The sequence below is a fragment of the Pantherophis guttatus genome, chromosome 2, assembly GCF_059756535.1.
Source record: "Pantherophis guttatus breed Tessera chromosome 2, ASM5975653v1, whole genome shotgun sequence".
Classification (NCBI taxonomy): Eukaryota; Metazoa; Chordata; class Lepidosauria; order Squamata; family Colubridae; genus Pantherophis; species Pantherophis guttatus.
The window spans coordinates 30,878,591-30,904,228 of NC_142064.1; the positions used below are offsets into that span (position 1 = coordinate 30,878,591).

Consider the following 25,638-nt stretch of genomic DNA (forward strand, 5'->3'; position numbering starts at 1 on the left):
TGTAATGGTTAAGACATTGAGTTACAAACCATGGGGTGGTAGGGGGGGCGGGACTGAGTTCTAGCACAGAGGTAGCTGGGTGACATTGGACAGCCATTCTCTTTCAGACCCAGGAAAAAGGCAGTGGCAAACCAGTTATGGAATCTTACTAAGGAAACTGCAGGTAGTCACCTGGAATTAACAAAGACTTGAAGACACACACACACATGTGCATGCCACACACAGGCATACAGTATTAAAATATACATGAATTTGAGGGTGGAGGGTGAAAGTTCAGTCTCTGAGCTTGAGGGTTGGTTTCCAAACATTTTGTTACCAGGCTAGGTAACACCTTCAGCAGAGTTTAGGGGGTGTCAAGTGTTCTTCTGTTTATAAGGGCTTCGTGTGGTCAGTAGGTCTTGTGATAGTGAAGTCACGCCAGGTGAGTTCCATCAGATCAGAGTCTTGTGATGGGTCAGGTGTGAGTCACCAGTGAGAGTTTTGTGATGGGGAGGTTACATCAGGTGAGGGTCGCTTGGAGGTGGAGTGCTGGTTAAAGGTGCTGGTTGAGGTTTGGTGCTTTTCTCTGGTTGGCTGTATGGTTGATTTGGATTCTGAGGGGTTCGTAGGCTGGTTGTAAGTTAATGTGTCTTTTGAGATATTTGCTGCTATTGCAATACATGAATTTTACTAATGAAAAATAATAAATGTAATTTACCAGAACGTAAGTTTACAAATCAGTAAGAATAGGGACCAAAGCATTTGATAATGAATCCCACCATACCATTAGTGTGCAGTTTTAAAGTAGAGAAGATGGTTATTTTAGACAGGGATATATTCATCCTGATGTAGTAGATGTGCAGCTCGGAATGCTCTCTAGACATGTGTATTGCATGGCATGAGTGCAGGAGGGCCAGGGAAGGAGGGTGCTGGTGGGTGTGTACAAGCACAGGGAGGCAAGGGAAAGAGGGTGTGATATGAATGCAAGTGCAGGGAGGGCCAGGAAGGAGAGCAGTGGTGGCTCCATAAATGTGTGTGAGTGCAGGATAGCTGTGGGAAAAGGACATGGGGTGCATGGCCCAAAGGAGGCTTGGGAAGAAGGGCATTGGTGGGTACATACATATGTGATAAACTACAGTAACACAACTGCAGGTTACCAGGAAGGAGGGAGCTCATTCCAAGGAGGGGGGCAAGGCAAAAAACAACAGAGTCCAGAGCTGGATTCTGGGAAAGGTAAGAGATTTAGGATAGCTACTCCCCAGAATCTCCCAGGCTATATCCATTATATCCAGGGTAGTATAAGTTTAGCCAGGCAAGATTCAGTCTGTATGGTATGAGCAGATAAAAAACGGGACCATATTGCATCAATCTTGGACTAGGCCTGATAGCCTGTGAGGAAACGGAGGAAGGTGCAGTACGTGTGGGCAAAGAAAGACTGGAAGGGTAGGGGAGATTTACCCAATCGACTCGAAACCTTCCCTGCCAGCTTCCTCGTTGACTCTGCGAGTGGGAAGCCAGCAAGGAAAGTTGCACATAGTGACCCTGTGATCGCAGGAGGCTGCAATGAGTCATAATTACAAATTAATTGCCAAATTGTTCACATGACCATGGAGGTGCTGCGGTGGTGATAACTTTGAGGACTGATTGTAAGCCCCTTTGTTCAGTGCCTTCATAACATCAAATGGCTGCTGAACAAATGGTCGTACCTTGAGGACTACCTGTATGAAACTCATTCTCAGTTGTTTGTGCTTAGTGCTGTTCATTTTTAAACTTAATTCAAGGTACTGATTTGACTTTGTTTCAATCAGAGACCACTAGAACAAGGTCGGCAAACTTTTTCTCTAAAGGATCAGATCCCCTTCACCTCTGCAAGTACAGCCATTGGAAGGCTGCTACCACTATCCAGAAAAGTCTGCCCCTTGTCCTAGGAAGTTGATTGAGGATCATCCCTGGCAATCTGCTGCTTGCCTGGACATTTACAGATTTGGATCTTGGGGCCATAGTTTGCTGACTTCTGGATTAGAATGTAGAAATATTAAGCAAAAAATAAAGAGTTGATACCTAGGAGGTGACTACTTTAGGTTTGGAAAGAAGCCAGGCATATTTTAGGTTCAATTTTGTAAATTTCTTACAATTCATGTTTTCATTCAAACCTTGTGGTTTTTAATTATTTATATTTGTGAACAGTGTGTTCATTAAATATAATAAATTATAATTTGTAGGTGTCCTTGCATAAAAGTGAAACAAATGGCAAAATGGCCGCATGGTATAAATTGTACAAATTTTCTGCGTAGTTTAATTTCTAAGGTAATTCTTGGAGTGAGGACCTGCAAACATACATTATTTTTATTAAAAATTCACAGAATGAACTTTGTATAAAAAGATATTATAGCTTATTTCCATATAGGCTACAGTATCTTTTTACATGTCAAATTATTTAATCACAGGGTGATTCAGTTAATTTCACTGTCTTCATCATATGAATGTTTCAGTTGTTAAACTCAGGTATTCTGAAAATTAATGTAATGTTTATTTTCTCTTTAGAAACTGTAATGAAAGACCTTGATGTCATAACAATTCCAAGCAAAGATGTTGTGATGGTACATGAACCTAAGCAAAAAGTAGATTTAACAAGGTACTTAGAAAACCAAACATTCCGATTTGATTATGCCTTTGATGACAGCGCCCCTAATGAAATGGTCTACAGGTATGTATTGTTTGCGTGCAATGTAAAACCCGATGCTTTCATTTTCTGCAAGTTCATGTAACTCTCCAATTTGGATATCTGAGTCAATGTATTCTCATTGATATTGACACATCTTCTCAATATTATCTGTTAAGCTATCACAAACTAACAGAGCATTTGTTTGAGAGTCTGCAGGAAAGTATGCTCTATGATAAGCTGCCAAAAAACTCCAGGCATGTTATAACGAATTTTTTAGAATTTTCACAATGGATGTTTTATTTCATGTAAGCTTCCTTGAGTTCTGGGTCTGCAGCTGGTAAAAAGAAAGCTAAAAATGTAAGAAAATTTCAGTGGTATCGATTCCAAACTAGCAAGGAAAATTTTAACTAGACATACAGTGGTACCTCGGTACTTGACTGCTTTGAAATTCATCAAATTTTGACATGAAAATTTTGTCCTGGTCCTCATGGTTTGTTTGGTACTTGAAGCACAAGCTAAAACTTGTCATTATCGGCTGCCTCCTGACTCACTGAAGAAATGTGAATTTATTCAGTGATCAAACAATTTCACACTTTCGACAACTTCTGAAAAGACAAGCAGTTCTCATTCTCATTGGATACGTTTTTAGTGAAGATGACAAAGTGTGTCAGAGCCTGTGGTGCAAGTTGAAAAAAGGCAGAAAAGAGAAAGAACATCTGAAGTGCAAGTGCCTGATCTTCTATTAGAGGCGGTTTCTCCTTCCAAACAATTCCATGTAACCTCTTCTCCTCAGCACTCTCCTCCCACCATCCCTGTAATGACTTCCCCAGACATCGGCTCAAAGAACTGACTCCGGGGACTTCAGAGGAGGGCAAGGGGAAGCATCAGGAAGATACCAAGTTCTCCATTCACTCTGAGCAAGGAGTGAATGGGTCACAGGAAGAGAAGAGGCCGGGAACCTTGGAGGGGTCATCAGGAGATGGACCAGATGACTGGCTGGAGAGGAGAGGGGAGATATGCAGCTGCAGCAGGAGGGCTTGGAGACCCAGTCAGAAGTTCAGGGTGGAGAAGGATCACAGCTGCAGCCAGTCAGCAAGGATGAGGAGGAACTGCTTCTTCCACTGATGCATAGGGTTGAAAGGGAGGGAGGCATAACAGAGGACAGGAAGGCTACTTGCGAGGCTCCTCGTCCCTTCTAATGAGTTACACTGGGGTGGGCCTATTTAGCCCAACATATGGAGCAACGTGATGTTGGAAACAACTGCCCATTTTCTCTGCTGTGCATGTGCTCCAACTCCATGACTCCAGTTTTTGTGACTTCAGATCTGTGCTTCGTGTGACTGGGTGTTTGGATTTTAAATCTGCTTCTCAGATTTTGGACGTGTACCTTGACTTGGATTTATCATGTGTGGATTGTGCCTTGATTTTGGACTGTGTATGTATGGACTTGCGCCTTTGCCTACAGACTTCATAATCCTGCACCTAGGTTGAGCAGGCTTGGATTCGGGAATGTTGCAGTGGGTGCGAGTGGGATCTGTCTTAATAAAGTCTTTAAAACTCCCTCATGAGTTCGTGTGTATGGACCAGAACAGAACAATCTCATTAGGACATGGACTTTTCTCAGTACAGGGAAAGTGAAGCTTTTATTTTATTCAATCTAAGTACAGTATTTATTAATGTTTAGGTTTATTTTTCATGTAAAGTAACAATATACAACCCTATCATTTTACTTATTGCCTTAAAAATGTGCATTGTCTTTGGTTCGGGAATGCATTAAACTTATTTACATTGTTCCTTATGGGAAAAATTGGTTTGGTACTCATCGGTTTTGGTACTTGATTTATACTTCCCGGAATCAATTAATGAGTATGAGGTACCACTGTATTTGCATATCTAAACGAAAAGAATAGTATGTGTTTGGAATTAAGAATTCCATAGAAAAATTCCCTTCCTTAAAATAGAAAACTTAATATGTATTTAATTTTTAGTGTCCTGTTTCCACTGATTTAACTATTTTTGTTTATATATGTGATATGCGTTGTCTTGAGACACTTATTTTTATCTGTGTTGAATACAAGCTTTTCATTTAGTTCAGTTTGCTACCTTAAATCATTTATGTCAGTTTTCTGCCCTGAATATCAAACCCTCTTATATACACATACCTTAACAAATGGGGTGGGGTTTTTTTGTATTTTAAGCTAACTTAAAAGATATATATAGATGATAGAATAGGAGCTTATTGTATTCAGTGGTTCTTCAGTTTTTCAAAAATAATTTCTGATCATAGTAATTCTACTGATTCTCTTAAAACTCAGCTGTTGAAATCTTGGATAAGAATGGAACAAGAATTGTAGCAAAGTGTGGTATTGTTATATGGAGCTTCACTAGTTTTGAGTTAAATACTAAATATAGTTGAATGTTATTTTCTTTTTTGCTGAAGGTTTACTGCCAGACCACTAGTGGAAACCATATTTGAAAGAGGAATGGCTACATGTTTTGCATATGGACAAACAGGCAGTGGAAAAACCCATGTATGTTTTCCTGTTAATTTCAACATTCTTTGGGTGACCCTTATAGCATCTGCCAGTAGGTTCCCCAGCTGTGAATAATACCTTCTGTAGAGTGATCAGATGCTTAGAGTTCCATTCATATTATAATTCCTCTCTAGGATTGTTGACCTGAATCCTGATATGAAGAGTCTTCCTTCTCCTGTTTTTGAGCTTTAAATTTCCTTGTTTTCCTTGGTGCCTCAGTGAGAAATTCTCTGGGGATCAGATAACTCACCCCACAACTCTTGTGTTTGGGATTGAGTTTGAGTGATGAGAGCAGGCATTGCCTTCAAGAGCAACTTCAGGTTAGGGAGGTCTTGCCCTAAGGTCACACCAGTGTGGTAAAGATCCTTGAAGACAGAGAGGTCTACTCAGACCCTTAAGCCTTCAGAGATGGGTTGCTATTAAATTAAAACATCCATAGTTACCTTAAGTTTTATTTCATTTGGGGGAGGGGAGGTATTTATTGGCACTATAAAGGGAACTTTAGCATATTGAGAGAACAATTTCTCTTATTTTACATGGGTCTGCTAATTGAAAATGATAGTATAGTCATGCTTCTTTATAAATAAGGCTGTGAATTTACATAATTGCCCCTCTAATATTGCTCATTTTGTTTTTGCCTTAGACTATGGGTGGTGACTTTTCAGGAAAGAACCAAGACTGTTCAAAAGGAATTTATGCACTTGCTGGTAAGAAATTTTAATACTACTGTGATTATAGTTGAAATCGCTGAAAACATGCCCTCAAAGTTGAAAACAAACACTAGTTGTGTAATGTGGATCCACTTTGGGATGGACCTTGGAAAATGTAATCATGAACATTTGAAAAAAGTCTATAGAGAGTTTCTCAGTCATTCAGGTCATGGTTGTCCCAAAGATGCTTTTTCAGGAAGCAACTGGACTTTCTTGTTTTTTCTTTGAAGACGTTTTGCTTCTCATCCAAGAAACTTCTTCAGCTCTGACAGGATAGTGGGGAATGGAAGGATTTATATTCCTTACAGACAGCTGGATGAGAAGCGAAATGTCTTCAAAGAAAAAAACAAGAAAGTCCAGTTGCCTCCTGAAAAAGCACCTTTGAGACAAATGAACATTTGTAGCAGGAGGTTTTTGTGATATCTCCCCAAAAAAGAAAACTTTCCTTGAAAGTTCAGTAAAATGTCTCTGCTATTCCACAGCCACAACAATCTCTAAGGTGGTGTCTGAGAGACTCCTGAGACTTTTTATTGAGAGAGAGGGATTGATATCCCAAAGCAGTGTACATAGTACTTAAACTCCTCTGTTTTTGCCATAATGACACTCGGGGTTTACTGAGTAATCCCTCAGTAAACTTTCATTATTCAGAGTAAGTACAACCCTGTACTTCCTCAACATGTTGCCCACTACTACATTTTTTTTCTTATAATTACTTGATTCTAGTATACAGGTTTTTCAAAATGTGACCATTTGTGACTTATGGATATACCTGTCAGTTTAAATTAATCACTAGGTATATGGGTCACATGTTGATCTTGAATTTTAATCCTGAAAAGGTAAGCATATGTGGATCTGGTTAATACTCAGATGGAAGATCACCATGTTTTATCAGAGCTACATAGACTAAACTAGAAAGTTTTAAAAAAATCAGAAACAGATAAAATAAAATCACTTTTATGTTGTTTAGCATGAAAACATGGATTGCAGTGTTCATCTTCTTTCTCTTTCTCCATATCTCTCTCATGCCCCTGTCCTTTAAAAATGCTTTATTTTGTACTACCTTGTTATGCCCCCCCACCCATTTTTCCCTATTTCCCCAACTATTGGGACAAAAAAATAAAAGATTACAGATAGTTCTCATTTAGTGACCACAACATGAGATAGGTAGTCCTCATGTACAGAACACAGCTGCAACTTGGTCATTAAATGAAACAGTGACCAAGTGAAATCATAATCTGCTTATGATTTAAATTCAGCTTTCCTTTGCTTTACATATCTGCAAAGGCCATAAATGCAGGGACAGGTCATAAAATTACTTTTTCATCACCATTGTAACTGAACAATTACTAAATAAGACAGTTATTAAATGAGGACTACTGTACTGATACATTTTTAAATAAATAGAAAGCAGTAACATTTTTGGGGAGAAAAAACAGTGGTTACAGGCAATAGTAGAGATACATTCAATTGAGCTTAGCAGATCTGAGAAAATAAGACGGCTGGTTCAAACCTAAGTCATGGTTAGTGGAACCAGAATTATCTGGTTTTGCTTCCTGCTGCTTTGGGATGGACTCAAAAAAAAAAAAAAAGAGGTGCAAGGGGCGGGGCCAGCCAGCAATGGGATAGGGAGCCGCAGCAGAAGGCCCAAAGAGCCGCATGCAGCTCCAGAGCCGCAGGTTGCCGACCCCTGAGATAGAGTTTAGAGGTCTGACGAGTTAAAAGAGGTGGGAACATATTTTTTGCCAAACTTTTGTTAGCTCATAATCCTTAGGGTGAAACACTTTGTTACTTGTTTTACATTGTAATTTAAAACTTTAAATTACAAATAAATGCTAATTGCAACATTTTAATTTGGTTTTAGAATCTATGCACAAGCAGGGGGGATGGGACACAAATGGGATATATGAATATGTATAGAGCCCATGTTATTTTATGCTGTATGTTTGTGTGAAAAGTTATCCCTTTCATTTTATTCTTCTGGAAGGGAAATAACCAATATCTATCAATATTGTCTGATTCCCTAGCTTATGATATGTGAATCAAGAAAATTAAACTCTAGTTAATAGCTCAGCAATTCAGAACTTGTATTTGGACTTTTAAAAACAACTAAATTATGATTCCTGGTTTAAATTATAATTTCAGATACACATACAATGCAAGTTGGGAATTGGGTCGGATGTCATTGATGTTACAGGCCTTCTTCAAGCAATTCTGAAGGAAGAGGGATGGGAGTTGGAATAGCGCAAGCCTGTTATTTATGTTCGATTCTGTTTGTGCCTTTAGCGTCAAAATACAGTTCCATACTACATGTGAACTCTGTATTTCTAGATAAAGCATAATGAACACAGAAACTGTTTTATAAATTCCAGCATTTTTTTTAGCTGATCACTCAGTATAGTTAATAAATATATCCGTATGTGAACTGTTGTGCATTTCTGAAGTTTTTCCTTTTCCCATTTCCTGTAATTGTAATCTATTTGCAGCTAGAGATGTCTTTTTAATGTTGAAGAAGCCAAATTATAAAAAACTGGAACTTCAAGTATATGCAACATTTTTCGAGATTTATAGTGGAAAGGTACGTGATTTATTCCTAAAATATATAACTTCTGAATCTTTATCTTCTGTGCTTACGCTTCTTCTCTGTTTTATATAAACAACTGTTTCAACAGAACTAAGTTAATACTTCAGAAATTCCCTAGCTAACACATACATCTCTTCTCCCTCCCTCCCACTCCCCCCGTAAGGTTTTCGACTTACTGAACAGGAAGACCAAATTAAGAGTTTTAGAAGATGGTAAACAGCAAGTCCAGGTGGTGGGATTACAGGAGCGAGAGGTTAAATGTGTTGAAGATGTTCTAAAACTTATTGAGATAGGCAACAGTTGCAGGTATTCTTTTTTCCCCTTTCACATTATGAAATTATAATAGATAACATTAAAAAAATTAAATAGTTTGATTTTTTTTTTAAAAAATGTGTATTTTCTTGGAGTACAACCTAAATAGAGTTTCAGAATTGCCTATATTTTAGAGGAAAGTTTTTCTTCCATACAATTTATAGATTTTTCCTCTTTTTATAAGAAGCAGTTTTAATATAAACAAATTACTGTTTTCAAATGTATTAACAATTATTTTAAGCATTGTCCCATTTTATGTTCACATGTAAATATATTTTAAATATTTTTATGGAATTTAGAGATATTGTAGAATTTGTGGTATAAATGGAAAACATGCTAATAATGTGTCTCAACCAAAATTGTAAGTGAAAAGGACAGCATAATTGTAATATATACCTTTCAAATGTTTCTTACTTTGATTATTGTTAGAATATGTCTTAATTTTTAACAGAAATTATAGTCTTATCAGTGTTGAATGCACTAATCTTGTTAATAACATTCAGGGACATTTCATTCTGTTTTCCCACCCCCATCTCTTTGTTAAAGAACATCTGGCCAAACATCAGCAAATGCACACTCATCTCGAAGTCATGCAGTGTTTCAGATCATCCTTCGGAGGAAAGGGAAGCTACATGGTAAATTTTCCCTAATTGACTTGGCTGGAAATGAAAGAGGAGCTGATACTTCCAGTGCAGATAGGCAAACCCGACTAGAAGGTGCTGAAATTAACAAGAGCCTTTTAGCACTCAAGGTAAAAGGAATACTTGTCACTGAATTCAAACTAAACTTGTTGGCTTTCCACATTATATCAAATGCAAAACTTTTCAAAAACATTTGTTTACTACATTAATGGTTTGGTATGGATGATGGTCATTCCATTTTAAATGCTTACATATAATAGCCACTATCTATGTTACACGTCAACATAAGTACAAAATGATAAGTACTGTGAATTGATTATATTTATGTAATTTCAAGTTGTTTACTTCATTGCTAAGAATAGATACAAAGTTGATGCTGGAACATCTTAAACAGATTTAATTAGTTATGGAACTAATTTGGTTCCTTAGTTTATAAGGAACATTGGAAAAATAGAACTTATGCATTGCTTGAAAAAAGGTTGAAAGCAAGAAAATGATGGACTACTAACTACTTGAGCTTTTATACCAGTTGCCAGCTGCTTAAACCTGAATGTTTAGTCCCTATAGGATTTTATTTTTTGCCTGTTTTTATCAGTCCAGTATTCTTGATAAAAACTTTTTAATTCAATTGGTATTTCACTTCTTCAAGTTGAATATGTAATTGTAGTTGTATTATTTTCTGCATATTGTAAATGTTATTAGGACCAAATAAGATAAAACATGACATAGGTGAAAAAATGTAGCAGAAATGTTATTTTACATGGACATACTCATTCTGTATACCCTCTTGCTCTTTCTCACTATATTCTTTTAATGATGATTAATATGGAAGGATAAATAAAGCTTAGAATAATTGTACATAGACAATTGTACTTTGGGGAAGTACAGGTAGTCCTTGATTTACAGCAGTTTGCTTAGTGACCATTTGAATTTACAACGGCACTGAAAAAAGTGACTTATGACCATTTTTCAAATTTAAGACAGTTGCAGCATTCCCATGGTCATGTGATTTACATTTGGATGCTTGACAACTGGTTCATATTAATGACTACCCTATCCTGGGGTCATGTAATCCCTTTTTGCAACCTTCTGACAAGCAAAGTCAATGGGGAAGCCAAATTCACTTAACAATCGTGTTACTAATTTAACAACTGCAGTGATTCATGTTGCAAGAAAAGTTGTAAAATGGGGCAAAACTTAAAATTTTTCTCACTTAGCAACATAAATTTTGAGCTCAATTGTGGTCGTAAGTTGAGGATTACCTGTAGTGCTTTGGAGGAGGAGTTTGGACATTTTCCTAGGACTCCCATTACCTTAAAAGAGCATCAAAGTTTAGCTCAATATTTGAAATGATCAGATGGTTAAGTATTGTTTGTCTACAATAGTATAAAAATCTATTATTATATATTCTTGACAGTTATTTCAAGTGTGCTTATATATACCCATTTACTTTGTGGTTAAGTTCAGTAGACAAAACTTTGAGAAAAAAATTACATTAACATATAATATTTGAAAAGAAGGGGACTGAAATGGATATTCTATTTCTGTGTTATGTTAAGAATTAAATAATGGTTAGACAAATTTGAAGCAATTTTTTTTACCTTGAAGCTACCTGTAGTTTCTCAGCCCAAATCCTGCAAGATGAAAAGGATTTCAGCTGGTGGTTTTTAAAATTAAAAATTTATATTATTGATGTAATTAAACAAGGTATATTTTGAAACTCTTTTAAAGTTTTTCATTAATAAAAATGGCAGAGGAAGTGAGGAAAAAGGAAGAAGATATGCAGTTTTATGATTGAGAATTCTGATTTTTTGTCAATAGTTTTGGGAAGGATTTTGAAAGCTTTTAGAATAAGTTCTCTGTTCATTACTCATAACCAACTGCTTACATTAGCAAGGGCTAACAGGTAGGGTCTCTGTCTTCTAAGAATGGCTGGAAGATGATGTCTCACTGCTGTCTGTTCAGTGGCTGGCTGACACCAGACTCCCCAACTTGGTCACTTTATAAATAGTTCTTTTTGAATAGCTTATTGAGCATCAGGTATGTTGAGTTTCACTGCGTCTTCAAACTCTAAAAGGAGCTGTGCTTCAGGATTCCTGCTTCTGTTTCTTCGTCCAGCAACAGTTGACTTTTACATGCCTAGAGAAATTGCCTCTGTGCCTAAAAGACAGGGTTTGCAGTACAGTTGGATGAATATTATTCAGTGTCTGTGGATCAATGGAGGCATGTACAGAGTACAAACAGGTGGTTTTTTTTTATTCATGCTTATATCTTTCTTTGACAGGTTTATGCTGTCTTTGAATTTAGTTTTTAAAAGCTTCAAATGCTACTTTTTGTTGATACTTTTGTTGGGCCTAAATTAGGAGAAAAAAAAATAAGTTTCAAATGCTACTTTCTGTTTCCTTACTCTACTTCCAGTATGTCTTCTGTTTGCCAGGCTTCATTAACGTAAAAGGAGTTGCCGTGTTTAGTATAATATCAAAAAGTAAGAAAGCTTAGGGCATATATTTGATGTACCTATGCTTTTCAGTGGAAAAAAATACTGTAAACTACACAAAATGAGGCAAAAACATTCTGTGTGTCTGAACTGAGAAAATGAGCAAGATTGTTCCAGAGTTCTATACCGAGAGACACCCGCCCTCCATTGTTGAGGCAGGTTTTGTAAATATTATTTTCTGTATACAACTTTATTGAATTGTATTTTCATATATAGAAAGTGAAGAGGAGGAACATTCTAATTTATAATAACATAGATAAATAAACGTATGCAAAGGTTCGCTGGGAGAAGCTTTCCTTTTGTTTTAGAGCATTGTATTTGTTATGTTTACACGATAGATGTTTTACAGGTAATCCTTGATTTACAGTAGTTCACTTAGTGACCATTCAAAGTTACAACGGCACTGAAAAAAGTGACTTATGACCGTTTTTCACATTATAACCATTGCAGTATCCCCATGGTGACATCATCAAAATTCAGACGCTTGGAAACTGACATACATTTATGTCTTGTGATCCGCTCTTGCGATCTTCTGACAAGCAAAGTCAATGGGAAAACCAGATTCACGTAATACTTTTCTTACTAATTTAACAACTGCAGCGATTCACTTAACAATTGTGACAGGAAAGGTCGTAAAATGCACCAAAATTCACTTAAATGTTTCACTTAGCAACAAAAAATTTGAGCTCAATTATCATAAATCAAGGACTACCTATATTTATTAACCCTGAAAAAACCAATGGAGTCTACATTAATTTGTGCTAACAAAACACAATTTATAAATGGTTCACTATGAAAAACAGTGGTTATGAGTAATCTGTATTATGCTGGAAGCATAATAAGATTATTATATTGCTTTGGACCTTAAAAGAAGGTGCTGATCATATTCAAGTCGGTATCAGTCCAGTTACAAATAGTTTTAAACACATACGTCTCTCAAAGTAAAAGACTGTAGTTTGTTTGCAAACATGAACTTCTGTTCTTTATTACTTGCTTTTACCCCCACATAAATATAAAGTAGTCATATTGTACTTGAATGTGTATGCCTTTTCAGCTTGTATATGTATATGAAACAACTAAATTATTGAGTTGTCATGTTCTGAATGATGTTAATAATCATTTTGTGAGTTGACAAATAACAAAGGACAGTGATCTCCAACATTTGCGGCACGGGGGAGGGGAACTGGGCTGCACGAGCAGCGGGCCGTGCCCATGCAGGCGCAGCCCAACTCACACAAATGGCAGTCCGGCATGCACACAGCCCATTTGTGAATAGGCCCTGGCCCGGGGGTTGGGGACCCCTGAAATAGGAGATTAAAAATAAGACTTCATTTTTTTTCAACAGTCTTTGAAAATAATTCAAAAATAAAATATTCAGGTCAGATAATTAAAAATTTCCCAATCTGTTCTTCATGCATTTAAATCCTTTTTAGATATTAACTACATCTTGTTTGAAATGGCCTGAAACATTTTTCCAATTATTAAAATAATTAAAAATCTACAATTGTGTTAATTGCTTAAAGTTGAATATATAGATTCTTCAAACATTGATATATTTTGCCAATGAATGAACTGCCTGAGGCCTATTTTCATCAGAAATATCCCCTGTAAGACTGCTTAATTATACCTGTCTATACTAGAACAGAATAGGGACGCGGTGGCTCAGTGGCTAAGACGCTGAGCTTGTCGATCGAAAGGTCGGCAGTTCAGCGGTTCAAATCCCTAGTGCTGCATAACGGGGTGAGCTCCCGTTACTTCTCCCAGCTTCTACCAACCTAGCAGTTTGAAAGCACGTAAAAAATGCAAGTAGAAAAATAGGGACCACCTTTGGTGAGAAGGTAACAGCATTCTGTGCGCCTTTGGCGTTTAGTCATGCTGGCCACATGACCACGGAGACGTCTTCAGACAGCGCTGGCTCTTTGGCTTTGAAACAGAGATGAGCACCACCCCCTAGAGTTGGGAACGACTAGCATATATGTGCAAGGGGAACCTTTACCTTTACCTTATACTAGACCATAGTTGCCCATACTGAGGACTACTGAGGTTTCTTATAATGTTGGCATTAATAGTTTTTTTCCTCTAGAGTATATGTCAGTATGATTTGAAATTGTATCACTGTAACTGGAATTATTCAGAAAGATTTTAATATCTATCTATATATTTTAATGAATTCCAATTTTAGATTGAGTTTTGGTCATATGGGCCTATTGTGACTATTATGTGGAATGTTCACAAGTATAGTGTTAGAGGTTTTGAATATAATAATGGGTGATAAAATATACACAAATGAAGTGAGGTATCCTTCTGCATTAAAGAATTAGCTATGTTTAGTTAGTACTGATCCAATGGAGAAAAAAAAATCTAAAAAGACAGGTGGAAAAGGCAGGTTATATTAAAATGTAAAAAAAAAAGATTCTTGAGACTAAATTAGATGCCTAATGACAAAGATCATATGTTGCAGTAAAATATATTGAATGCAGAAGCAAAGGCTATTCTCCCTTTGGAAATATAAAAGTCAGCAATTATTCAAATCTGTCTTGAGCGGTAAATTATAGTCAGAAGCTCAGAGTTTTTGAGTTAGATAAATGTATTTAATATACTAAAAAAACTGCTGAAAGTTGTATATAAAGTGATCTGGATAACATGTTTAACAATGTCATAAAAATCATTTTCTCAAGTGTCACACCAGAGTATTTTTATATCCTTCCTAGCTAATTCATATAGATTCTTGATTAAGCATTTAGCAACACTAGTTTGAGATGGTGATATTAGCTATTAGCAACAGTAAAATGTTTGCATACATTGAATATCTATTGTTTTAAGTACCTTTAGTACATTGTAAAGTTTTTTTATTTATTTCCTGATAAAAGCCAGCTATTTAAAATAAATATTGTAACTGATTAGATTCAAGGATGACCAAGCCCATCTTCTTTTCTACTGTCATTGCAGTTGGCTTAGATTTGGCTATCAGATTTAATTCGTATTTTATTTATGAGGTTGTTGGCATTCTTGCAAAGCTAGAAAGACTTGGTGGATGGGTAAGGTCTCTCTGTGTGGATGGATGGATGGATGGATGGATAGAGAAAGAAAGAAAAGAAAGAAAGATAAAAACAGTGCTAGAGATTTCCTTAACTTCTAATTTCATTTGGTAAACATTTAATCTTGAGGAAGTGTCAGCTTTCTTTAAAAAGAGATCCTGTTTGCAGAACTGTTAACAGTGCAACAGCAAATGATGTGAAGTCTTCCTTCAATTTCTGGTTCAAATGATTTTAATACTTTAGGGTGGAGTGCTCTATTGGTCACAAGATGCAGTAGCAATTAAAAGTATATGCCCATGTCTCCATGTTGGACCAAAATCAAATGGAATTTCAGTCTTAACATTTGAATGTGAACTGTACACAATCTCAGTTCTATCTTTAATGTATAATGTTTTCTTAATTGAAAATGTACTGTAATATTTTAAGAAGAACAAGGGGAACGCACTCAGCTTGTCATCCAGTATTTGTTGTTCAAATTTGCAGTTGCTTTAAAATAAATTTTGCATTGGTTCTGAGGAAAAAACATAAACATCTTTATTCTTACAGGAGTGCATCAGAGCCTTAGGCCGAAATAAACCTCATACTCCATTTAGAGCAAGTAAACTTACTCAGGTCTTAAGAGATTCATTCATTGGAGAAAACTCTCGCACCTGTATGGTAAGTTAGGCATGTTGCAGAGTGTTTTCATTGCATGAAAGACAACTCTTGAGGATTGTATATAAATAAGTTATATATACCTGCTGGAACTCAGTAAGTTCCTAAATGGGAAGGATTTCTGCTTCTTAAACTAAAACATTGTTATTGTATGATTTATGAAGATGTTACTGGAATACCTTTATCCTGGCAATTTTTCTGGTGTTCTATGCCAGTGGTATATTAATTTATTAAAAAAACTCACTTAAGTTGCAAGATAATACCACTTTCTTTCATAAGTTTTTAGAAAATGTAACTTTCAGTTCTTTTAACCACATCTCCCGTTGCTTCCTCTGTATGTTATAACAAAATTCTTAGCCTGTTTTATCATGCATTCTTTAACTTTTTCTTCTGTTTCAAATTTCAGTAACACTTATACTATACATTTTAGCCATCAAATGTTCCTCAAAACCAAGTATTCTTTTTTTTTTAAAAAATATTAATTCCAACCAATTGAAGTGTATACATTTGTTATCCTGCAAGAAAATAATTCTGGCATTTCCCCCCCTCTCAGATTGCTACTATTTCTCCAGGGATGGCATCTTGTGAAAACACTCTAAATACACTAAGATATGCAAATAGGTAAGAGGAGTATTTGTTTAAAATATTCACACAAAACCTTAATTTTGGTGCTTTGCTAGCAGTATTATATTGTTAGACATATATACATCTATATGGTTAGAAAAAATGAAATTTAACATGGAAGTTTAAAAAAAGTACAGATAAACTATGCAAAAAGTTTGTTTTCATTTAACAATGAAAGATAAATTTAAGACTTTGCGTACCTTACTAAGGTGATCAGTGTATGATGGACTATTGGCCTCTTTAAATTGAGGTTTGACTATCTTAATGTTCTTAGGTTCTTTAGATGGCAACTGGTCAGGGCTCAGAAACAAAGCAGAGAGTATCTAGTTGGAAAAAACCTGCCAGGGAATATCAGTCCTATGGACAGGTTAGGAAGGTTCAGGAAGAAGGTGATAAAAAAACTACTGAACTACTGCCAAGAAAACTACATGAACATATCTCTGAGGTCACCAGGTCTGAAGTCTGACTGGAAAGAGACTTGACTTATGTTTAATATATAAATTCTAGTTTTCAGTGAAACACATTCCAAGCATGTGTAGTTAGATAATACTGGTGGACATCTATGAATTGCATCGAATTCATACTCTGTAATGTGTCATTAAGTCCATGTTACAATATAGGCGATGAAACCTGCTACTTTTGTTTCAGTTGATGAAGTTATACAAATGAATCTATATTCAGAGGTGTATTTCATAGGCCATTAGTGGGGAGATACGATCTTTATTTGGTTCCAGTCATTGACCTTTAAGATGTTCAAGTCTCCACCCACTGACTTCAATTCCCTATTAATTTTTTTTCTCTCCAAGAGGTTTACCAGAGAGTTAAGTCTAGATAGATTGTGAAGCATTTTGTGCAGTTGCAAACATGATTTTCATTGTTTTTACAAGAACACTTTCTTTTAATTTCTCTGCTGTATCTTGCTGCTGTAGAGTAAAGGAATTTGGAATTAGTCCTTCGGACATTCCCTTCTCACAGGGTAGTGGCAGTCGCTCTGATCTCTCTCCTTCCTATGAGTATGACGACTTTTCTCCTTCAATCACCAGGTCTACTTCATTCTTTACATGGAATGTTAATTTTAGTGGTTTATTTTTCTATTCTGATGTGTAATTTTACAGACATGCTTCCACTTATTTTCTTCCCTAAATCATCATTTTTTTTTTTTTGGTTTTCATTCAGTTTGACAGATGGTAAAACTGCATGGCCTGCAAATCATCTTCCAAATTAGCATTCACCTGTTCCAAACATTTCATATCAAAGTTTTTTGTTTACCCAAAAAAGTGGTGGTGATGTCACCTTTTTGTACTAGTAGTTTCTCATCTGAGTAATAGATGTACAATACTGATTCATTTTATATGTGGATATTTTGTGTGTACAGGTGTGTAGGAGAGAGGTGCGAAACAACTATATAATTCAATGTTGTGCTTGACTGCAATTTTCTAATTTTCTAATTAATATATTGTGATTGACTCCTACTGTTATAGACATACATGTTCATGAAGTTGACATCACCACCATTTATGTAAATTGTCTGTGAATTCATGAAATGATTTTCTCCCAGCTTAAATTCAGATTATATTAATTTTAAAATGAACATCTATCTTAAAAATGTAGAGTCAAGGAACTAACAGTTGATCCCAGTGCTGCTGGTGACGTCCGTCCTATCATGCATCACACTCCAAATCAGATTGATGACTTGGATGCACAGTGGGGTGTTGGGAGCTCACCTCAGAGAGATGATCTTAAACTACTTTGTGAACAAAATGTGAGTAACTCAGATATCACAGTTCTGGAAATGCAAATTCTAGTTTAGTTTTAATCAAATTATTTAAATATTTAAATTATCATCTTATTTTGTATACATTCTTCCTAATCAAGCTTAGATATTTTTGAGTTCATGGGGCTAGCAAAAGTTTTTTATATTCTCATTTGAGTTTTTTGAGAGTACATACATGTAAAATACATCCAAAGTTTGTCCAGTTGTCATGATTCAATCTTCAGAAACCTTTGCCTAGATGACCTGAGAATTTTCATTGACACTCAAAGTGTCTTTGATTAGACTAGTTGGGGTAAAAAAAAAAAAACTATGTTGTTAAATTTAATTTTGTTCATCAGTGTATATAAAACAAACATTTGTTTGATGTTTGTTGTTATTGTTTCTTAAAGGAGGAAGAAGTTTCACCACAGTTATTCACTTTTCATGAAGCAGTGTCACAGATGGTGGAAATGGAAGAGCAAGTAGTAGAAGACCACAGAGCTGTCTTCCAGGTAAATGTTATATGGGAGATTGCACAATATAAAATAAGAATCTTATGCACTAACTTTGTGAAAAGATGAGAAGTATGATAATGGAACTGAATAGCCTTATGGTTGGTGTAGTAGACGGCATGCTCTTCCAATTTGGTGACAAGGAAGTGGTTGGAATGGGATGTATGTCTGCTTTGAGACATTATCTGAGGTAATTGGAGGCACTGAGTGTTTAATACAGTACCACCCCCCAAATGCAGTGGGATTGCTTTCTAAATAAACAATTTCACCATCCTAGAATGTCAGTTATTGTTGAAGTGATGGAACGTCCAGAAATCTCTAATGAAAGAGCATATCAGTGGTGGGTTGCCCCCGGTTCGGACCGGTTCGCAAGAACTGGTAGTAAAACTGGCGGGAGGCCCCACCCACTGTGCCGGATGTTGTCATCAGCGATCTGCGCATGCAAATCCTGTTGCGAACCGGTAGTAAAGGTAAGTAGAACCCACACTTGGGGCATATGGATATAAAATCCATGGGCGTGGTTGTCTCCTCAACAATGCTAAAATGTATTTTGAAGTCCCACCTGAAATATTTGAAAACTAGATCTGAACTAGAGACATTTTTTTCTTTTTACATTTGTATGTAGTTTTCAAAGGGCTTAAATTGGTTTTTATCATAGCTGTTTGCAAAGGGAGAATTGCTTGATTTGCCAGTTCTTGTTTAAATAACTTTGAAACTTATTGCATATTTTTAAACTGGCAAACTAGTTTTAGTATTTGGTAATTACAAAGAAAGTTGGCAGTAGGATTATTTCTTTATAGATACTTGATTTGGCTTTTTCAAACATAAAGTTTTTGTGACATAAGAGGAAGCTTGGAATTATAAGTGGTTATAAATTGAAAAAATTACTATATAGATTTTTTTGTTTGTTTTAATTCGAGATATATAAACCAAATAAAGTACAGGTAGTCCTCAACTTACAGCAGTTCATTTAGTGACTGAAATTATAACAGCACTGAAAAATGTGACTTATGACAGTTTTTCACACTTATGACTATTGCAGCATCCTCATGTCACTTAACAAATGTCCACTTAACTACAGAAATGTTCGGCTCTATTGTGGTCATAAGTAGAAGACTATTGAATTACATCATGTTTTTCTTTATTGTTTTAATGAGCTTAATATCACAAAGCTAATATTATTTTTGGCCATTTCTTCTGTTCTTTAATAATATATGTTTTTAAAAAGAATACTAGAACTTTAAAAATCAATTTTGAGATGATTAGTTTGATATCATTTAAATTGATTTAAAATTCTCTGAGAATTTTAATTACCTTCTTCAAAACAATCTGGTAATTTAAGAGAAGTGATAATCCGCTTCAGTTTATATCTGATAATTCTTTTCCTTGATCCAATTATTGTGTTTCTCTCTCTTCTTTGATGCTTTTAGGAATCAATTAGATGGTTAGAAGATGAAAAAGCGCTCCTGGAAATGACAGAAGAAGTAGACTATGATGTAGATTCATATGCTACACAACTTGAAGCAATTCTAGAACAAAAAATTTACATTTTGACAGAACTTCGAGGTAGACGCTTTTATCTTTTTTGGAATGCTTTTTTATGTATATGAGAATATTACTAGATTAACAGCTACATTGTTTTAGAATTTAGGTAGTAATTGTAAAATGACTCCTTCCTCTTCTTCAGCACAATAAAAAAAGAGGAAAATCTTATTAAGATCAATAGATCAATAAACATACGTGTAAATGGAATTCTAGATGGTACATAAGGTTTGTCAGTTGAAATCATATCGTAGTATAATATCTCATTTTGGTTATTATTGAAGATTAGAGGATAACATAGAGGGCCTGATGGCTCAGCAGACTGATAGCATTGTGATTAACACCAGCTGTCTGCAATTACTGTAAGTTCGAATCTCACCAGGCTCAAGGTTGACTCAGCCTTCCATCCTTTCTAAGGTAGGTAAATTGAGGACCCAGTTTGTGGGGGCAATAAGATGACTTTGTATAAATATACAAAAATATGAAGGCTATTGCTTAACGCATTGTAAGCCGCCCTGAGTCTCCGGAGAAGGGCGGCATATAAATCAAATTTAAAAAAAAAACAAAAAACATACAGACACATGCCATATAGTGGTGCATACCGGTAGTAATGATTTTTTTTCTGTCTCAATATAAGCCAAATTTATTATTAAAAATTTCAATTGTAATATAAGCCAAATTTATTATTACAATTTGTTCCTATTTCATTTTTTTCCCCAAACAGTACAACTATTGAAAATAATGCAAACTTTCTCATGAAATTCTTCAAGGAAAATGTAAAATGCCTGTCAAGCAACAGACACTTGAATGATATTATTCTGAAAAAGCCTTCTGCAAATTTCTATACTTGGCAGGCATACAGTGAGAAATAGGCTAGTTAGGGCTAAAGCCAACGTTGTGAGCTTAGAAATAATCAGAATGTTACATGACCTTGTAGCAGAGTGGCTGAGCTTGAAAGATAGAAGGTAGGCAGTCTCACATCATCTCTCTCAGAAGTCCTTGGGGGGAGGGCTGCCCCCTCCTTCATTGCCACTTGTCTTCAAGAGGCATTTCACCTAGCATCCTCAACCCTAGTTTGTGAGAGGCCCCTCACAATCTTACTGACAATTAAAAGGTTAAAAATATTTTCTATAATGTAATTTCCTGACTGTAATTTAGAAATATATGATTAAAGGTTTCAGCCCTTCTTCCCCAGGTCTATCTTTACTAGAGATAAGCAAAAGCAAACTTTATTTAAAAATAAAGGAAAAAGAAGATGGCTGAAATAGAGCAGACTGCAGAAGGACACTGGTTAGTTAGAAACAGATCTGGCCACTTTAAAGCATTGGAGTTATGCTTTATAATTCAAGATTCTGCTGAAATGGTATAACTTCATGAATATACTTCTCTAATTTGTTCAGGGAAAAGAAAAATAGGAGACTTTTGTGCAGTGCAACAATACAAGGATTAACATTGCCAAATATTTCTTGTTAAAAGTTTTTACCTACTTTTCTGTGGATAGTTGTTTTCCTGATTCTTGGATTTTTAAGCTTCCTGGATATTATAGTAGGTTAATTCTGAGGTTGCTGGGGAGATTCAGAGAACCCCAGTACTAATCCCAGCTTCAATTTTCGGCTTCTCTCTCTTACTTCTCCAGTTCCATCTTTGAAGTTTCACTTTCGCTTTAAAACAGACTCAAACTTTCTGTCTCAAAAAGGGAGAAGTTGGGATATCTCTCTGTAAGAGAGCATTAACTCTGTAAGTTAATGCCACAAGTATAGACAACATATGAGGGGTAGTAATCCTAACACATCTAACAGTTGTGGAAAAGTGATCCACTATAATTTATACCAAGCCTTAGGTTCCTACAGTTCTCGTTCATCTTGTGTTTAACGTAGAAGACTTTGCTTCCATTTACATTACTTCAAACTATAATATATGAAGGTATGTTGTTAGTGATGGTCAGGTACCCTTTAGGAATTGGATGTAAGCTATGGTTTGATTTAGAATGGAAGCAAAAGCTTCCAGTTTTCTCTTTGTGGCCATCCCGGTGGAGGAATAGAGAGGAGGTGGTGAGTCTAGGGGTCCCAGCAGCCTTCAGGTTCTCCTTTAAGATTCAGTTAAAGGATTATTTCAAATGAAGCTGTTGCCTCATGAATTGGGCATTGGAAGCCCACTGAAATTATTTGATAAGAGCTTTCCCTTTTTTGTTACTTTTTAGATAAAGTGAAGTCCTTTCGCACAGCACTACAAGAAGAAGAACAGGCTAGTAAACAAATCAATCCGAAGAGACCACGTGCCCTTTGAGGCGAACTTCTGCTGCTAAAAGATGCCTGAATCTTCATTGCTATACCATGCAGCTGGTTGGAAATGAAGTAGTAAGAAGTCTCATCTACTTGAAAGATCTAAAACTTTTGAAGTGTCTGTAGAAATGTTCCATTTCTTCCTCCCCCAGCCAACATTTCAGTTGTGTGGAACGCTCCTGAATGTCTGGAAAATGCATCTAGACCAGATAGCACAACCAGGCAGGTTTGGGAGCTGGGAAGCACTTTTGTTTCAAATGTTTAACGTACTCAAAATTGTGAATCTTTTATGTTTTGGAAATCTTTGCCAATTTTTTTTTAAAAAAATAATGAAGTACAATGGTGGACTTGTAAAAACTTCACAGAATTTTGTTTCATTTAGTCAAGTTGTTGCAAAGAACAGCTGTGCAGTTTTGTATTTGTATGCATGCCCACCTCATCAGTGATTGTATATACCTCTTCTTCTAAACAGCTGTGCTTACCTCTACGTGTTTTGTGCCTTGATCAAGGCAACCTGATCTTAAATGTCCTCTCTAAAGCACAGCCTTAATAAATGCCACTCTTTATTTGTCAATGTAAATTACTTTTACTATTTGTACATTTTAATGTGTGTTGTTTTGTTTTTCTTTTTGTGACTAGTTCTTCATTTCATAGTTATGTGCCATATCATTGATCTGGAATTAAAAACTGTCAGTGTGGATTGACAGTGAGCCATTTCATTTTTTTTCTCTGTATAAATCGGGAATCATGGTTTCTTTCAATGCCATAAAGAGTGAATCTAACATCTTCTTTGTAAAGAACAAAGCTATAAATTAGTGAATATGTAATAAAATGGTTCTGGATTATGAAGGAGAGTTATATCTAGAGTAGTGCAGATTTACAATATGTGTGCTAGACGGTTGTCCAAGTAAAGATGCAACCTGATCTCTACATAAGAATAGAAGAGGTATCCAATAATAGGATATCAAAATAACCCTTTCTCTTCCTATTAAAATTGGCTTTTTGATGCATGACAGTTTACATGTGCATTAATTGTAGTTTGCAAGTAGTTAGTACTGTTGCTTTAAAAGAAAGTAGCTAATATGTATCTTCCAGTTGTACAGTGCCATCACTTGAAAAGTGGAGTGAATTAGTATCATTAGAGGATTGGCACAATATATACTCCACATGCTGAAAAATAATCCATGAAGCCTAAAGCCTTCATAAATGGCACTGTGTGTCCAGCACTTTTAAGGTGGTGGTACTTTAATAATTTATCCAAATTGCTGTCCAAAAGAATTACCCTTTTTATGTTTTTCCTTTAAAGTCAGATTTATTCAGGACTCTCTAAGAGTTAACTCTGTTCCCAAGATATATTCCAGGCACTCACTTCAGCAACAAACATTACTTGAAACTGTTTCATGTTTTGTTTCTGGAACATAATCCATCTGTGCTGTGGCTGAGGGAAATACAGGGAAAGCAATGACAAGAGAGTGTAAATAAGCCAATGTTTTCAGTATTTAACATAATTCCCATAAGAAGGTAGGCTGTGAAAATCCCTTGCCATTATCTTGATGACAAAGCACCTGTAAACATGAAACTGAAATAGCAATGTAGATTTTACACAATTGTGTTTAATAAATTTAATTATGAAATATAAATTAGAAATGAGAATTTTGCTTCTATAAAAGAACTATAAGTCTCAGACTGAGAATTGGTACACTTTTTTCTAATAAGAATTGGCCTTTGCTGAGTGAAATAATTACATGTTTTCTTGACAAAGCTATCACTGACATTGGTGGAAATGTAAATATTTATAGACCAATTAACAGCCCGTGTTCTATTTTTGAGACAGAATTTATTCTGTGGTAGAGAATAAGGAATATTTGAATTAATTTTGGTTGAAGTATACATCAACCAGGAAGGTAAAACTGATATATATATATAAATGTGTCGCTGTTTGCTAGTTTCCTTACTAAACTTTTGATTTTGTTGGTTATGTCATCTACATGGAAACGGGAAATCTTCTGTATGATACCTTCCTTTCTAGAGGGCCCATCATAAAGGCAGGGGTATCAAACTGGTGGTCTACGGGCCAGATGCATCACACACAGGCCACACTCACCACAGCTTCGTGAATGGGAAAAACGTCGTGAAGTGTCTCTTGACATGAAACAGCAAGTTTGACACCTATAAGAGCTATGAGAAACCATCTTTTCTTTTTAATCGTACATGACAGTTTTCTTCTGTATGCTAAGTATTGTCTATTTGATTAACCTGAAAAGAAAATGACATATTTTTATCCCAAGATTAAATGGGGGGGGGATCTCAATTGCTATGGCCTATGCAAATTTTTGATCTCCCAATTTTAAAGGTATGGTAATTTGCAGAAAAATCTGGTCTTTCAGGGAAAAATAGTATCACAATAGGAAAAACGGATGTCCTTATGGAAGCTACTTCAGAAACATAACATAGGTGTTACGCTTATAAAGTTGTAGAACTAACAAGACTGCATTATTGTCGAATTATCTGCATTGTTAATTATTTCAGGACAAATTCCACCCCTCAAATATTACTGGTAGGCATATAGCATGGTGATATTGTATGCAGATGATGATGCTGTGATCCTGTTACTAATGCTGATTGACAACAGTGAAAGCACTTCGATCTTTTTCTTCTGCAAGGAACATGTTATACTTAAACTATACACAATAAAGGTCAGAATAATTAACAGGATTACTAATGGGAATAAGCTTGAGGAGGTGGCTAAATTTTACAATGGAGAATACTCCACTCATCTCAGAATTGGAAAGCCTGTTTTACATGTAGCCCAAATGGCTCAAAGAAGCATTTTAGGTGGGTTTTTTTTAAAAAAATCCTTTTCTATATAAAGGGAGTATGTTATGTTCCAGCTGAGATGGGACTTGATCGATGTTTATGAGGAAACTTCCAAGAATTGTGAGTCCAATGCATTCCATTTATTGGTGGACCTAATAAGGTTGAAATTGAAGTGTGGATGACTGCATTTAATATTTCACTAAAGGTGAATTCATCACCCCAAGGTCTGAACCAATTAGCATATTCATTCTATGCTCCTTGGAAACTAAAGATAGAGCAGAAACTGAAGCAGTGTATATTTCCTTCCAGTTGCTGAAAGAATGGGATCAGACAGAGCTGGAAAAAAATTGAATCAGTCTTATATATAAGCATACAAGGAAATAGGCATATTGTTTGCTAGCATGTAGCTGGAAGTTGATTACATAATCCCCACTTGGTTCAACATCATAAATTTACTTCAAAATATCATAGTATCAACCTTCATGTGTGTTAATACT

The 25,638-nt window shown here is 35.7% G+C and overlaps 1 protein-coding gene across 11 annotated transcripts in view; it reads left to right on the top strand.

Annotated features, from left to right (window-relative positions):
* KIF2A (kinesin family member 2A) overlaps positions 1-23,964 on the top strand; it is a 69,859-nt gene extending 45,895 nt beyond the window's left edge. For 5 of the 11 annotated variants that reach the window (XM_034440965.3, XM_087885719.1, XM_087885716.1 and 2 more), the window contains exons 9-21: positions 2,524-2,686; positions 5,085-5,175; positions 5,822-5,885; positions 8,372-8,463; positions 8,633-8,775; positions 9,328-9,532; positions 15,504-15,614; positions 16,165-16,232; positions 17,165-17,278; positions 17,847-17,997; positions 18,399-18,500; positions 19,931-20,066; positions 22,243-23,030. In XM_034440965.3, the coding sequence (XP_034296856.1) occupies positions 2,524-2,686; positions 5,085-5,175; positions 5,822-5,885; positions 8,372-8,463; positions 8,633-8,775; positions 9,328-9,532; positions 15,504-15,614; positions 16,165-16,232; positions 17,165-17,278; positions 17,847-17,997; positions 18,399-18,500; positions 19,931-20,066; positions 22,243-22,328 (1,526 nt within the window). In that variant the 3' untranslated portion in view covers positions 22,329-23,030. Of the gene's footprint in view, positions 1-2,523; positions 2,687-5,084; positions 5,176-5,821; positions 5,886-8,371; positions 8,464-8,632; positions 8,776-9,327; positions 9,533-15,503; positions 15,615-16,164; positions 16,233-17,164; positions 17,279-17,846; positions 17,998-18,398; positions 18,501-19,930; positions 20,067-22,242 lie in introns of all 11 variants that reach the window. The other 6 variants (XM_034440968.3, XM_087885722.1, XM_087885718.1 and 3 more) reach the window with 2 other exon arrangements.
* Positions 23,965-25,638: the final 1,674 nt, after the last annotated feature.